The sequence below is a fragment of the Peromyscus eremicus genome, chromosome 1 (assembly GCF_949786415.1).
Source record: "Peromyscus eremicus chromosome 1, PerEre_H2_v1, whole genome shotgun sequence".
NCBI classification, from domain to species: domain Eukaryota; kingdom Metazoa; phylum Chordata; class Mammalia; order Rodentia; family Cricetidae; genus Peromyscus; species Peromyscus eremicus.
In genome coordinates, this window is record NC_081416.1 from 2,138,478 (window position 1) to 2,153,837 (window position 15,360).

The following is a 15,360-nucleotide window of genomic DNA, read 5'->3' on the forward strand; positions in this document are numbered from 1 at the left end:
AAAGCACGAGTCTGGGCGCCCCACGCCGGTTATTCGGAGCCACCCACTGCTTGGTGAGTGGGTGTGTGTCTTTGGGCTGAAATTCAGGACCCTCACCCGGAGCACTGCTCCCGACCGATCTCAGCAAGCAAATAGGGCACCCAATTGGGAGCATCCGAGGCCGCAGGAGCCCTTCTTCATAGACGTTGTCACTGGGACCAAGAAGGCGGGCGGTGCATCTCTGTACAGCGGGATGGCTAGCGGAGGAGGGACCCTTTTCTTCTCTCTGCTTTGTGTAACTCCCGGCCGGGCAGCGACAGCGGACATCACCGGTGGTTGCCACCGGGTCGCCCGGGAGGTGTCCGGGCCTGAGGGCTGCGTCCACAGTGATATCTTTGGGCTTTCAGTCTGCTTTCCGGGATACTCCCCGCCCAGTGGACATCACTCAACACAATCACCCTAAGTACCCCCAGTCATACAGTCAAAGCCCCAGGTCTGCCTGTGGTATGACAGATAGCCTTGGAACGGACCAAACGTGGTTGCCCCTAAGAGGCCGGAGGTGGCGTGGAGAGGAGTGCGGTTACCCGGCTCGGCCGGCCCCCTCCACGTTCAACAGTGCGGAGGGACCGCAGCGGTGGCCTGGAGGTGACAGCCGGACGGTGGGGCGGGCGCGGAGCCCCTCGGAGGCCGCCACACACACTGGCTGCCCTCCCCACTTACTCCCTGCCTCCCACCTTCTCGCCAAGACCCCCGCCCCTCCCCCGCCCGCCTCCTCCCCATTCTTGGAATTGTGTGGAAAAATTCTCAGCCAAACCTCCCACCTCTCCCCCCCCCCCCAATTCTCTTTTAAAAACCCCCTTTCCTCCGCGGCCCCTGCACTCTTTGTGAATGAGGGCCGGGAACACGGCCCTTCCCCCGCCCAGGAGCCACGCCAGACCGCCGCACTCAGAGGACTGTTTGTTAATAGTCCAATTAGATAATTGCCATCTTTCACTCCTTTTGCTCCGCATTTCCCATAAAGGAATGAATGGGGAGAGCGGCGTGGAGAGGGCTTCTGCCCCGGCAAGGTGACGAGAAGGGCTGGAGCAAGCTCCTTGCACAAGGCCATGCGCTTGAATTGAATCATTGTGGCCTAATCAATGCTGTTATTGGATTACTGGCTGTTGCTTTTCTCAAAGACATTGTAGCAAGACAATGAAATAGCTAGGGGGAAACTTTTTTTTTTGAAGCAGATCTCACAGTTGAGATTTTTACTCTCTCTCTCTCTCTCTCTCTCTCTCTCTCTCTCTCTCTCTCTCTCTCCCTCCCTCCACTCCCCCCTCCTGCTGGACTCTGAGTACAAAGCTGCCCTTTGAATGGGCTGCCTCAGGGCTGCTGGAGGTGCAGGCATGAAAAAAAATCCAACGGAGGCTACAGGAAGAGGGTCGGCAGTTTAAGATGGCTGCTGTCAGAGTCGAGGTGTGTTAAAGAGTCGCTTGGGGAGAAGCTTGGCTTTTTTGGAGTGTGTGGAGGGGAGACTTTAGGGAGAAACTTTTCTCCTCCTCCCTTCTCTCCCCACCCAGAGGCAATTGCTTTCTTCAGCTACATGGACTGAGGGGGTACCCCCCCCCCATTCAGCTCTATATGGAGAGCCTGGAGGAAACCCCTTTTAGCCAGTATGTGAGCAGGAAGGTCAAAGGCAAAGAGAAAGTTAATAATGCCTGCTAATGGTGCTAACAATTCAGGATGAATCTTGTCAAAAGTTTTTCTGGAAGTGTGGGTCTTTGATTGTGTTTCCCGAAAGCAAGACCAATCATTTCCGTTTATTCACTGGCTAAACCCCTACTTGATTGGGGACAAGGACAGAAACCATCCATTACGATCTGATATATTATCCAAACAATTTAGTGTATTCATGAGGTAACTGAAACGTGGGGGCTGCGAAATTACCCGTAATCAATTGCAACAGCGAGTGTGCGTCCCCCCCGGGTGTCGGACAACCACAACTCGGCCGCCTCAGTAACAGGCGGAGCCGCAGCGTTTCGGACGGAGTTGCGCGCTGTTCGCTACCTGATCGCCAGGCTGGGGACACTGGACGTGCTCAGAGGACGCGGGCGCTGACGAGGCGTCCTCGCCACTGCTCCACCGGGATCCTGGACCAGACCGACCGCCTCTCTTCTAGCGCGCCACTCTCCGGTCGCCGCTGACCCTCCGCGGCTGCCGAAGCCACCCCGCGGGGACATTCATTCTCTCGGGCGAAGGAGCTTAGGGGCTGCGTTGTAGGGGTTTTGTCCCCGTCTGCCTCTTTTTTCCTACCCCCTCCCCCTTTTCTTCTTTTCTGTGTTGTTTTGCCTATGTTCGGGAAACCAGACAAAATGGACGTCCGGTGCCACTCGGACACCGAGGCCGCCAGGGTCTCGAAGAACGCGCACAAGGAGAGCAGGGAGATCAAGGGCGCCGAGGGGAGCCTTCCGGCCGCCTTCCTCAAGGAGCCGCAGGGCGCCTTTTCGGCGTCTGGCGCTTCGGAAGATTGTAACAAAAGTAAATCCAATTCCTCTGCAGACCCGGATTACTGTCGCCGGATCCTAGTCCGAGGTAGGGATGGGCAGGGCTTTGGGGGTGCGTTCTTTGGGGGTAATTCCCTGGCCGCAGCTGCGCGCCGCCTCCCAGGGCTGGCGAGGACTTGGGAGAAAGTTGTTGCTGGTTCTCTTTTTGTTGGGTCTGGCCGGCCCTAGGGGATCCGAGCCTGGGGCTCCTCTGAACGCGCTCTCCTGGGGCCTCGGCTCTAGCAGCCCTGAGGGGCCCCTCCAGTCCGGCTACGGAAAGAACCCAGGCTCTGCGAGGAGTGGGCAGGTCACCAAGCTGGGGCTTCGGACCCGGGTCCTCAGGGGGCAATGCGCGCGACCTTCGGGATAAGGACCTGCTGGTAGGCGGCCTGCGGGCTTCTGAGCCCTGGAGAGCAGAGCGCACCCAAAAGAACACTGGGCGTGGAAGAGCAGCCCTCGGCGGCAGGACAGCGCCTGGCCAGTTGCATCGCTAGGCTGAGGGCCCTAGCGCTGAGCTCCCGGCCTGGCCGCTGCCGCCTAGAGAAACCGCCGAGCTGGGTCGCGGGGCTGCGGATGCCGCCTCCTTGCCTGACTCGGCCTCGCTCAGGGAGCGGCGTGCGCTCCTCCGGGGCATTAGCGGCGCAGAGGCCGGCTTCAGCCGGCGCCGCCCCCGCCAGCAGATAGCCAGGCCCCGCAAGCGGGTTTTCGGTCCCTCCTCCTTCTGCCGCTTGGGTAGGAGCCGGCCAGAGACCCGGGTTGGGGGTGGGAACCGCAGAAGTGCAGGTTGCTCTGTAGTCTGGGGTCATGCTGGGGTTGGGGTGTTCAGTAATGGCCCCTCTGGGATACTGGGGACTCGACCACGCAGCAGAGGCCCCCTAGGCCAGAAGGAACATCCACCTATTTGGAACTCAATTTTTTCCTCCTCTGATGTCTGGGGGACTTTACCAACACAAAGTCTGGTTACTCTTCCAATTAATGCTATGAAGTTAGCCCTTTTGGTCTCCATACCCCCACAGGGGCTCGGCTTTACGACTGCAGCCACCCCTACACCCGCCGCATCCTGCCGGAGACTTGTCCCTAGCTAGCTCAGGGCAAGGAGGAGGAGAAAACCGGAGGGCTATGGTGGCTGACATCTACCCTTCCCTAGATGCCAAGGGGTCTATCCGAGAAATCATCCTGCCCAAGGGCTTGGACCTGGACCGGCCCAAGAGGACACGCACGTCCTTCACGGCGGAGCAGCTCTACAGGCTGGAGATGGAGTTCCAGCGTTGCCAATATGTGGTGGGCCGGGAGAGAACCGAGCTGGCTCGGCAGCTCAATCTGTCTGAGACCCAGGTACCCAGCTGCCAGGATGCTCACAGCACCAGGCTTCCTCTTCCCAGCACTCCAGTCTGCCTTTCCTGTCTACCTTGCTTTGGACCGAACCTTCCAGAGACGTGGAGGAGTTGGAATGATGGACGGGGGTGAAAGCCTGAGGCTTTCTCCTCTTTCTTAGACTGTCATTTCTTCTACTCATTCTCAAGTCCTCCAAGGTCTAACTGCTGCATACCTTGATTTGACCTAGGGGACTCATATTCTGTCCTTTTGGAATTCCTGTTAGTTCTCAGACTTTAGAATTTTTGCATGGCTTCTGATTTATAAAAAGCTGCCCCCCACTTGTATACATATCATCTTGGCTATATTCTCAGTAACACCCACTTTGGGACTTTTAAGTTTACCCAACACCAAGATCCATTCTGCAAGGAGTAGGATTAGAAAGTGGTGCCAACTCTCAGAGACGGACCTGTGCAAATACGGCAGCCCCACCTCTTAAAAAGCCAGCCCTGAGCACCACGCTGGGGTCCTAAGAGACACTGTCCTCTGTGCCAATGACAGTGTCCGACGGGCAGTAGATCTTGGGTGCCAGCACTGAACACTGTGTCTTTTGGTTTTAGGTCCTCTCCTTACCATAAAGTGCCATGTTGCTCTGGAGCTGACCATGACAGCCATGAGCTTTACACTATTTACACTACAAGGCTGAGAGCCTTGGGGGTTAGCCAAGGTGTGCTAACAGTCTGTCAGGTCCCTTTCCAGTCTCTTTTCCTAGGTCCAGCGCTGAAACAGGTGGAGAGCATTTTAGACCTAAAATCTGGGCTGAACACTGAGAACTGAGGACAGAACACATGGGAAAAATCTGAGTTTGCGTTGGCATAGTAACCCCTTTTAGCTTTCAAAATCTAAACAGGGTGTTTTTATTTCCCCCCATGTAGCCACTACACTCTATTCTAGGCCAGAAGAGGCAGACAGGGAAGGGAGCATTGGATGTTCTCAGTCTACATCAGCGAAAGCCCCCGATGGAGTGCAGAGGGAGTGATAAATTAAGAGTGTAATTCCAAGCCTTCAAACTAGCCGGTGGTGCTGAAAGGTGGAGAAAGGCTGGCCTAGGAAGCCCACCTTGCTTCCGCCCCACCTTCTCTGTCTGCTGCTGGTTCATGGCCAGTCTTAGGTCTAACGAGCAGAGAACAACCCCTTGGAGTCTCTAAGAGGCACAGACAGATTTTCTGGGGCCAAATTTGAACTCATTGGGCTAGCGACCTGGATCTAGAAAGGCTGAGAAACGCTGTTCCCCGGTCACCTCAGCTTCGGCACAACCTTCCCCAGGCCTTAGGTTCTCAGGCTGTGCTCATTGACCAATTTGTGAACACAAAACACCTCTGTGGGTATTGCAGCAGCACAGCAAAATAGCCGTCTTCCTTCCTTGTCAGTGTCGTGGACATTTTATTACTTTGCTTTTGTAACCTGCTCTGGCCTAGGCCTGCTTACATGACCCGGAAGCGCAGCCCAGTGGAGTGGTGTCCCCCTCGCGGTGGCTCTTGCTCCGCTAGCAGCTTCGGAGCATCCATCCTCTGCTGCGGGGTGGGGCTGAGGCTAGGTCTAGGGTTAGGGGAGGGTCCCAGTAACCCAGCCCCCCAGCCTCCCAAAAAACCCTGCTGCCTTTGACCCTGCTCTTTCCTGCTGCTCTCTCCCACTTTTCCTCCCGCATATCTGCGCTCAGGTGAAGGTCTGGTTCCAGAATCGGCGAACCAAGCAGAAGAAGGACCAGGGCAAGGACTCCGAGCTACGCTCGGTGGTGTCGGAGACCGCCGCCACGTGCAGCGTGCTGAGGCTGTTGGAGCAGGGCCGCCTGCTGTCGCCGCCCGGTCTGCCTGCCCTGCTGCCGCCCTGTGCCACCGGCGCTCTGGGCTCCGCGTTGCGCGGGCCCAGCCTCCCGGCCCTGAGCGCTGGCGCTGCCGCGGGCTCGGCCGCAGCGGCCGCCGCCGCCGCCACTGCCCCGGGGCCCGCAGGCGCTGCGTCTCAGCACCCGCCAGCTGTGGGCGGCACTCCCGGCCCGGGGCCTGCAGGGCCCGGGGGACTGCACGCGGGAGCACCAGCTGCCAGCCACGGTCTCTTCAGTCTGCCGGTGCCGTCGCTCCTAGGCTCTGTTGCCAGCCGCCTGTCCTCCGCCCCGTTGACGATGGCTGGTTCGCTAGCCGGGAATTTGCAAGAACTTTCAGCCCGGTACCTGAGCTCCTCCGCCTTTGAGCCTTACTCCCGGACCAACAATAAAGAAGGGGGCGAGAAAAAAGCGCTGGACTGATTTTAAGTGTTATCCTGTATTTATATTTATAACATCTATTGTGGTGGTATTTATGGACTCGCGCGCTTTAGGCGCCCAGTGCTCCTGCGCTGGCCTTGCTGGCCCCCACTAGGCCTCTGACTGCTCTTCCTGCCCCCCCTCCCCCGCGGGCTACTGATTTTATCTCACTTGAGCTGTTTTTTGTTCTTCTCTCTACTTTTCCTCCCTCCCTCCAACCCCAGCTTCCTTCTGAATCCAGGAATGATCCAAAGAATTGGGGAGGAATACCCGAATTAGCCAACCTGGTTCCCCAATCCCTGACAGCCAGGGAAGGAACAGACTGAGCCCAAGTCCAGGCCCCGGACACCTGCTCTGGATAGGGGCACTGTGCACTGCTCCTGTGAATTTTTGGAAGAGGAAATACGTTCACAGGCCTCCAGGGACTGAAAAGGCTTTTTGGTTTCTTCAGACCCCAAAAAAGGGCCTACCCCCTCTTGTCAGAGAAACCAGAGCTTTGGGAGTTCCTGGCCCCGATTTTTAGACCTCTCAGGATAATTGGTGCACACTCAGCTCCTGTCCGAAGAGCTGATGAGTTTTATTCCCTTTAGGGAAACTAACTGCAGGCTCCTCGACCCTGAGAAATGATAAATCAAACATCTTGTTAGGCAAAGGTGGTGATAAATTTGATCTAACAGCAATAAAGCAAGAGTAATTGTTACACAAAACCAGATGAAGTGTTACCTGTTTTTAAACACTCATAAATAATTGAGTTTGCAAAGTATAAGAAATTCGGGCTAGAGAACGCACCACGGGGCCGTGCAAAATTAGAATCCTGAGTGCTGTGACTTTAGATAGAAACTTAAAGAGGAAAAGCCAATGATGCCAAGGAGAGAAGATGCAGAATCTTCTTTTCTAGGGGCTGTTCAGGGCCGTGGCCCACAGCTTCCTTCTCCTCCCATGAGAGCGCAGTGGTTGGTGGCAGTCTCCCAAACACGAAGCTACCACCGAATGGCTGGGGTTGGAAGAAAATCAACACCCGCTGCTTCATCTTCTGAACTCTGTGTCTACAAAGGCTTTTCACGACGCAGGAAGCGCCCGGATTTCCGAGCACTTGCTTTCGGAAGACAGGCTGGGTGCCCATCGGTATGGCCTTCACCGCTCCTAGTTCCTCGGTGCCAGTGGTTCTTTGCGTGGCAGATAGGACTTTCACCTCTTCCTCCTCAACCGCAGGGTGTCAGCCATCCGGAGTTAGAACCTTTACCACCACCTGGGTGCAGCCTCAGCCCTCGCAGCAACCGCAACCCCCAGAGCACCCCACTGCATTGTAACCAAAACCACAGGCCCAGAGCACGAGGTGCCTCGGTGTCTAGAATGTACTCATCCATCTGAAACAAGCGCAAAACATTAAAAAAAAAAGAATAGTAACTTTATTGTAAATTATTTACATACGAAGTTTTTTCCCTTTTCTGTTTTCCGTTTCTTTCTTGTTTCATTTTTTCTTTTTGCTTCTCTCTCTCTCTCTCTCTCTCTCTCTCTCTCTCTCTCTCTCTCTTAGGTAAATAGTGAAGAAAATAACGAACGATTCAAACGCGGGTAGGTGTCACTGAATCCTGGCTACTAACTGTGTTATGGATGTCTTGGCTCTTTGGATGTTTTTGTATTTATGTGGTGAGAGTGAAAAATATATATCTATGATGATAAAGTGTATTTTTGTCTATATTTGAAAGATTAAAAAAATCACACACACGCGCAAACACACACACACACAGAGAGAGAGAGAGAGAGAGAGAGAGAGAGAGAGAGAGAGAGAGAGAGAGAGAGAGCGAGCAAAAGGAGAAGATCCAGCAAATGATGAGTCTCAGGGTTAGGGTGTTAGTCCCGGAAGTGCAGGGAGCAGGGCCCACACACAACTGACACTCTGGCAAGTGAACTTTGCAGCGCGGGGGTGGGGGTGGGGCGCCGTCTTGTCACCGAGGAGACCTGCATCTGGTCCTGGGTTCTTTTCGGTCTCTGCTTCTTTGTCCGAAGTACAGGTTTCTCAGTGCCGTTCTTTCTGTCCTGCACAAGTTTCTGTCTCCTAACGCTCTCCGTGTTTCTAGAGTTTCCAGCTGCTTCAACATTGGGATTTTGTGCAAATCCGCGGTCCCGGAGAAGCACGATTTTAATTAATTTCTTTTGACTTTGAAATCTCTTGGCCGTTAAACAGAAACTTTGAAGGCGAAAGAAAACGAGCTAGATATTAATCCCTGGCGGGGGTGTGTGGGCGGGGGCTCTCCTCCATCCTGCCCTCGGGACATAGGCTGTGGCCCAGGATGGAGGCCTTGAGGTTGGTGTTGGGGGAAAATGAGAGTGGCCCTGGAAGATGCTAACAGTGGACATGACCTCCTCAAAAGCTTAAGCAGTGGACATAGCAGAGGGCCCAGAGGGTGGCATCCCCACACAAGTGGGTGTTGCAAGTGCAGGCCCACAGTTTCCTGGCTGTGCAAGCTAGCTCCAGAACCCCAATTCATATGCTATGCCTACACTCCCCAGTGGAAGAATCCAAAGGCAGGGAGGTCCAAAGACGGGGGTGGGGGGTGGGGGGTGGTGGTGTCAGGGTGGACAGCAGATCCTTGAAGTGCCGAGAAGAGTCGAGGGTGGGGTGGGGGTAGGGGGCTGTCTCCAGCTTTGGGCTCTGCTCACGTCAGAGAAGCAGCCCACACACAGTTCACTTTTTTGCTTTTCAGGGTCGTTCTCACATCCTCAGTTCTGTTCTCTCTCTCTCTCTCTCTCTCTCTCTCTCTCTCTCTCTCTCTCTCTCTCTCTCCCTCCCTCCCTCCCTCCCTCCCTCCCTCCCTCCCTCCCTGTCTTTCCCAAGTTCCATTTCTTCTCTATGCTGGCTGCCCCAAAGCCAAGGATGTGGGTGGCTCTGTCTTCACTGTCAAAGTTGGTGGCGGGGGCCCTCCTAGGATAAAAAAGGGAGGGAGAAGGTGGCATGATCTTATGGAACAAAAGAAAGCACAAAATCCCAGCTTTGGGTCCCCAACAAGCTTGGCCCCTCTGCAGCAGAGGTTTCTTCCCGGCTCCCTCTTTCCAGCTCCCCCCACTTCGCACTTGGCTTTCTTCTCCCTAGAGGGGAGCACCCCCCAGCCATGCCTCTCCCTGTCACCTCCGTTCCCTCTGGCTCTGGGCAGAGCTGCTAAGCTGGGCTCCTGCCACTTAGGGAGCACAATTGTTCTTAAAGGGCCTCTTCTCCCATGAAAATGAATCACAATTTTAATTAAAAAACGTTTGTAGAGAATCCATTTAATTTTAGTGCCTGTCTTGTTTCCCCTCCTTCTGCAAGGGCTTCAAGCCTTACTTTCTAGAGGCCTCTGGAACTGGAGACTCACAGGCCAGGGAAGAGGCAGGTGGCTTTGGTGACAACAGCTGGCTCCACTTGGGAGAAGGTGGGAGGGCTCCTGGGAGTACAGGAACAGCTGGGGCGGGGGCTGCTAAGAGGACGTCGTCGTTCTCAGGCCTGCACAAAGCACCGTCCACAGTTGTTGAGCAGAAAGGAAAGGAAAGAAAGCCTTCCTCCAGCCCCTGTGGCTTGGCTGGTCAGGTCTGGTAAGTCACTTAGGGAGTTAGTTGCAGGGGACTCAGACTCAGTAGTCTTGCAGGGGGCTGTTGCTCCTCTTGAGCAGCAGTTAGGGATGTATGTGCCCGTATACATCCCCACCCCCACCCCCACACACCCATACCCACACCCCCACACCCACATCCCCACCCCCACACACCTACACCCCTACACCCCCACCCCCACACCCCCACACACCCCCACCCACACCCACACCCCCACACAACCACACACCCACACCCCCACACACCCACACCCACACACCCACACCCCCCCACACCCACACACCCACACACCCACACCCACACCCACACACATACTATTATTTTATTCCTAAGGGTAGTTTAGTTTTTGGAGGTTCAGCCCCGTTTTAAAGATCCACATACAGGGTTGGAGCAAAAGACTTACTCAGACCCACCAGACCATAGGCTCCTCCTAGGGTCTGGCCCTCCTGTTCTAGCCTTCTCTCACTGACATCCCTTCTTCTGCTCTCCTGTTATCTGGATTTTGTAGGTATCTGTGTCCTCCCATTTCCAGTTCTATTTTGCAGCTGAGGCACTCTTAATGAAGCATTTGAATTTCTTCCTTCCTTCTGTTTATGTCAGTAAACCAACTCGTTCCTCTATTTCTGTATGGAAGGCCTTCGACAGCATTGGTCTTACATCTCCCTTTAAAATGTTTTAAAATTACAGTACGAAATCCACATGATAAACACCTGTAAACTACATGAGGCTTGAGTATATAAGTTGGAGGAATTGTAAGCAACACACACACACACACACACACACACACACACACACACACACACACACACACGCTCCTGACTTGTTCCAATGAAACCCCTTTGCTTTGCCTCTCTTCCTGCTTAGATATTTGCAGACACTGTGTTTTTTCCTGATTGGAAAGAGCCCTTATATCTTATTGCTATGTTGTCTGCCCACTCTAGGAAGTCTTTCTAAGATTCCCTGAAGGATTTTCAAGGCCTGTACTTGAAAATCTAGTTTCCTGACATCCTGCATCCGAGGGGCTTGATTACACAGCTGATCAGAACTTAAACCCTTGACTAGGTCGAAGTTTTCCAAGATCCAACTTCAATGTCACCTGCGTCGCCTCTTACAGTGAAAATTCCTTAACTCTCCCCCTATCTAGGGAATCAGAAGTTTGGGGGTTGTGCTTTGCGCGCGCATATGTGTGTATGTGTGTGTGTGTGTGTGTGTGTGTGTGTGTGTGTTGCACATGGAGGGAAGAGAAAAATGTTGAGTGTCTTTCTCTCTCACTTTCCACCTACTTCTTAAAACAGGACCTCTCACTGAACCCGGGGCTTATGAATTCAACAAGATTAGAAGGCCAGGGTGCTCCAGAGATCCTCTTGTCTCTGTCCCAGAAGTGCTAGGGTTACAGGTGCTTGTTGCCACACTAGGCTTTTTATATGGGTACTGGGGATTCAAACTGAGGTACTTATGTTTGTATGGCAAGCACTTTGCCACTGAGGCATCTCCCCAGCCCCAGGTTGTGCATTTTAAACAAGTTTCCAAAGAGGTTCTTACTCACACACACTAACATTTGAGAGCCACTGCATTAAATGACAGATTACCCACTACAACAGCCTCCAGCATGTGGCCCAGGGACTAGGAGCTGGTGGAAATACAATGAATGTTTGTTAAACAAATTAATCCCCCCTTTCTGACCCAGTATAGAGTTTCTTGGACTATACATTGTAATTTAATACCATTTTTCATACAGGGAAATCATTACATTCCACAGCGTTTTTTTACTTGAATATGTGTCATGTTAGTGGAGCAGGAGAGGAAAGAGAAGTCTTGTCTGAATTCTAAGCTCTCTATGAGGGTCCTTTGTAAGCTCAGCTTGGACTACCTTGCTGAACACATCCTTGCTGTCTTTCAGGACTGGTGATTAAGAAAGAATAGGACAGGAGCCCATTAGGTCTGCCGAACTTATGTCCTTGTTGGGGGGACACCAGAGCCAGGGGCTACCAGAACAGAAACCCTAATGAGGCACATTGGCTTATATCCCCTTACCCTGATGTGGAGTTCCCGGGGAGGTCTGTGTCATACCCAGGAAATCATGTACACAAGACAAACACCCTAGCACTGAGTTCCATTCCAGCCCTTCCCCTGAACCAGAAAATAGAAATTATTGTGCTGACTGTAGCAGTGTTTACCCATTATTGGAAATAAACACATCTTGCGTGTATACAATTTTAATATGCAATTTCATATAAAACTATATATGAAAAATTTAATTGAAAACATTTGTTATTCGTGTAAAAATGTAGACAGCAACAACATGAATACAGACACATGTTCCTCAGTATATCACAAGGCTGACGACTCTGGCTTGATACACAAAGGAAAAACAATTTGTGTTAGTGATTATTATTTGTGACTTTGGAGTCAGATGGCTTGGGTTCAAATCTCAAGTCTATCACTGAATAGTTAGAGCTCAGATGGAGCAAACAGTGGGCTGTTCTATGCCCATGCCCATGTCTCTGTGCCAAAAATGAAGACAATAATGGTCCTTACCGCTCAGCACTGTCCTGTGTGATTAAGGCAGGGAAAGCCAGGGGAATCCATGGCTGATATGTAAAATTAAATTAAATTATAAAATAAAGAATAAGGGAAAAAGAGAGAGGGAAAGCATATAGTAAAAGCTTTATACAAAGTCTACACTCAAGGGCTGGAGAGGTGGCTCAGCAGTTAAAACCCCTTGCTGTTCTTGCACAGGACCTGGGTTCGGTTCCTGGGTTCACTTACCCTGTGGCTAACAACTGTCTGTAAGTCCAGTTCCAGGGGATCCAATGCCTTCTTTTAGCCTTCATTGGCACTAAGACATGTATGGTGTACATACATACACATACATATACACATTTACATATACGTGCATATACACATACACAGGCAAAACACCCATACACATAAAAATAAATAAGTCTTAAAAATACAAAACAAAAGAGCTTGAAAAGCCTGTACTCAAGTACTAGCTATAAAACTGTGGCAGAGTGACTCCCTCTTAGCTTCAGTTTACCCATCTGTAGAAAGAATGAGGGCTTGGAGTATGGCTGGCCCACTCATAAGGGATTCCATGCCTGCTTTCAGACTAGATACCACACACGTTAGTGAACACAGCCTTTTTCCCCTCCAAACAATGGATAATTGTTGCAGTGACTTGGCAGACAGAACTCAGCTACTGACCCTTACATGTCCGTCCTTTGGAGATTGATGGCCTCCACTAAGAGAGCTTCTTGCCAAGTCAGGCCCCACTTCTGAGGAGTCACCAATGGCTTGTAGACACAGGGGATACACGTGGATCTTACACCGCAACTCCAGTAGTTTTCTTTCAAACTCCCTCAAGTGTTGGGTGAGGTTTCTGTTGAGAGTCCAGCAATGTTTGATTTCCCACCAATCCTGCTTCCTTCCTTTCCCTCTGTAGTTGGAACTGGAGTCGATATGTAGTAAACTTCCTGTGTGCTCATCTCTTAGCTTCTTGGGGGAAGTCAACTTGAGAATGCGTATTGGAAAGAGCAGTGAGGGAGCCTGAGGACTCAGAATGTAAGGTGGCTGGAAGCAAATAGGAAACGGACAACCGTGGGAGTGATGTTTAGAATTTACCATAAAGATGGGTGAGGAGTCCTCCCGAGGAGATGACGGGAGTCTAGTTTTACCTTTCAGAAATCTTTCTGGTGGTTTGGGGAGAAGTCCAGGGGAGGTTGTGTGGAAATAGAACAGCAAGAATTCTGAGGCAAAATCCCATTAGTGAGTCTACTCCTATAGTGACACGAGGGTGAGGAAGTGCCACTGCTGCTGCTGGTGCTTCTGGTGCTGGTGCTTCTGGTGCTGGTGCTGGTGGTGCTTCTGGTGCTGGTGCTTCTGGTGTTGGTGCTGATGCTGGTGCTTCTGGTGCTGGTGCTGGTGGTGCTGGTGCTGGTGCTTCTGGTGTTGGTGTTGGTGTTGGTGCTGGTGGTGCTGGTGCTGGTGCTGGTGGTGCTTCTGGTGCTGGTGCTTCTGATGGTGCTGGTGTTGGTGTTGGTGCTAGTGGTGCTGGTGCTTCTGATGGTGCTGGTGTTGGTGTTGGTGCTAGTGGTGCTGGTGCTTCTGATGGTGCTGGTGCTGGTGCTTGTGCTTCTGGTGTTGGTGCTGATGCTGGTGCTTCTGGTGCTGGTGCTGGTGGTGCTGGTGCTGGTGCTTCTGGTGTTGGTGTTGGTGTTGGTGCTGGTGGTGCTGGTGCTGGTGCTGGTGGTGCTTCTGGTGCTGGTGCTTCTGATGGTGCTGGTGTTGGTGTTGGTGCTAGTGGTGCTGGTGCTTCTGATGGTGCTGGTGCTGGTGCTTCTGGTGTTGGTGTTGGTGTTGGTGTTGGTGTTGGTGGTGGTGCTGGTGCTGGTGCTGGTGGTGGTGGTGGTTGGTGGTGGTGGTAGTGGTGGTGGTGCTGGTGGTGGTGGTGCTTCTGGTGGTGCTGGTGGTGCTGCTGGTGCCGGTGGTGGTGAGGATCAGCTGGTCCAGAGGTGGCAGAGAGATGGACTCAAGGCATTTTGCCATGAAAAGAATCCGTATTTTAGAATCAGACTGGAGGTGACTGGTGGTGGCGGTGATATTGATTGATTTCAAGATTGGGTCCAAATGGAGCTTTGAAACCATTTTCCAGGCACCAAAATGAGAAGGACGTGTGGAGCCTGAAGCCAAGAAAGGACTGGATTGGGTGTGAAAAAACACCAGTGGTCTTTGTACTCCTCAACTCATATGTTTTGTTAGAGTGTTATCTTGAATTTATTTCCTGTTATAATCCCCTTCCTTCTATTTCAGGTGACCTTTTCCTAGAACTTTTATTTTAGAGTTGAACTTCAACTTTGGGACTGACTTTTCCTGTTTTCTTCCTTCCTTCCTTCCTTCCTTCCTTCCTTCCTTCCTTCCTTCCTTCCTTTCTCCCTCCTTCCCTTCCTTTCTTCCTCCTTCCCTTCCTTTCTCCCTCCTTCCCTTCCTTTCTCCCTCCTTCCTTTCTCCCTCCTTCCCTTCCTTTCTCCCTCCTTCCCTTCCTTTCTCCCTCCTTCCCTTCCTTTCTCCCTCCTTCCCTTCCTCCCTCCCTCCCTCCCTTCCTTCCTTCCTTCTCTACCTCCTCCTTTCTCTCTTCCCACCCTGTCCAATGTCTCATATAGCCCAGGCTGGCCTCAAACTCACTGTGTAGCTAAGGATGACTGAACTTCTGATCCTCCTGCCTTTATCTAGGTGCTGGAGTTGTGGGTGTGCCTCCACACCCAGTTTATACAGTGCTAGGGATCGAACCCAGAGCTTTATGCTTGTAGGCAAGTACTTTTCTTTTTTCTATTTCTTTCTTATGTGATGTCTTCGGTGAATTATTATGTATAAAGCACTTAGGACTCTGTATACTAATCTAGCTGAGTTTATGGCTAAGACATCAACTAAAATCTTCATTGTATGTGCATGTGGTGTCTCCACTTTATTTTTTGGGTCAGGGTCTCTCACTGAACCTGGAGTTCACTAGTTTAGCTAGATGGCCAGGCCAGCGAGCCTTAGAGACTCTTCAGTGCCCACTCCCCTCTCCTTGGCATTGCACATGTGCTGTGGTCCGCCTTTGCCCGCAGAGTCATCCTCCCAGCCCATCATTTTGACTACTACATTTTTACTAACAGC

General features: G+C 52.2%; 1 protein-coding gene across 1 annotated transcript; it reads left to right on the top strand.

The window, feature by feature from the left end:
• The first annotated feature begins 2,312 nt into the window (after nucleotides 1-2,312).
• Nucleotides 2,313-6,120, top strand: Vax1 (ventral anterior homeobox 1). The gene is made up of 3 exons (XM_059245812.1): nucleotides 2,313-2,553; nucleotides 3,652-3,839; nucleotides 5,539-6,120. The coding sequence occupies exons 1-3, from the start codon at nucleotides 2,313-2,315 to the stop codon at nucleotides 6,118-6,120; spliced, it is 1,011 nt and encodes a 336-aa protein (XP_059101795.1).
• Nucleotides 6,121-15,360: the final 9,240 nt, after the last annotated feature.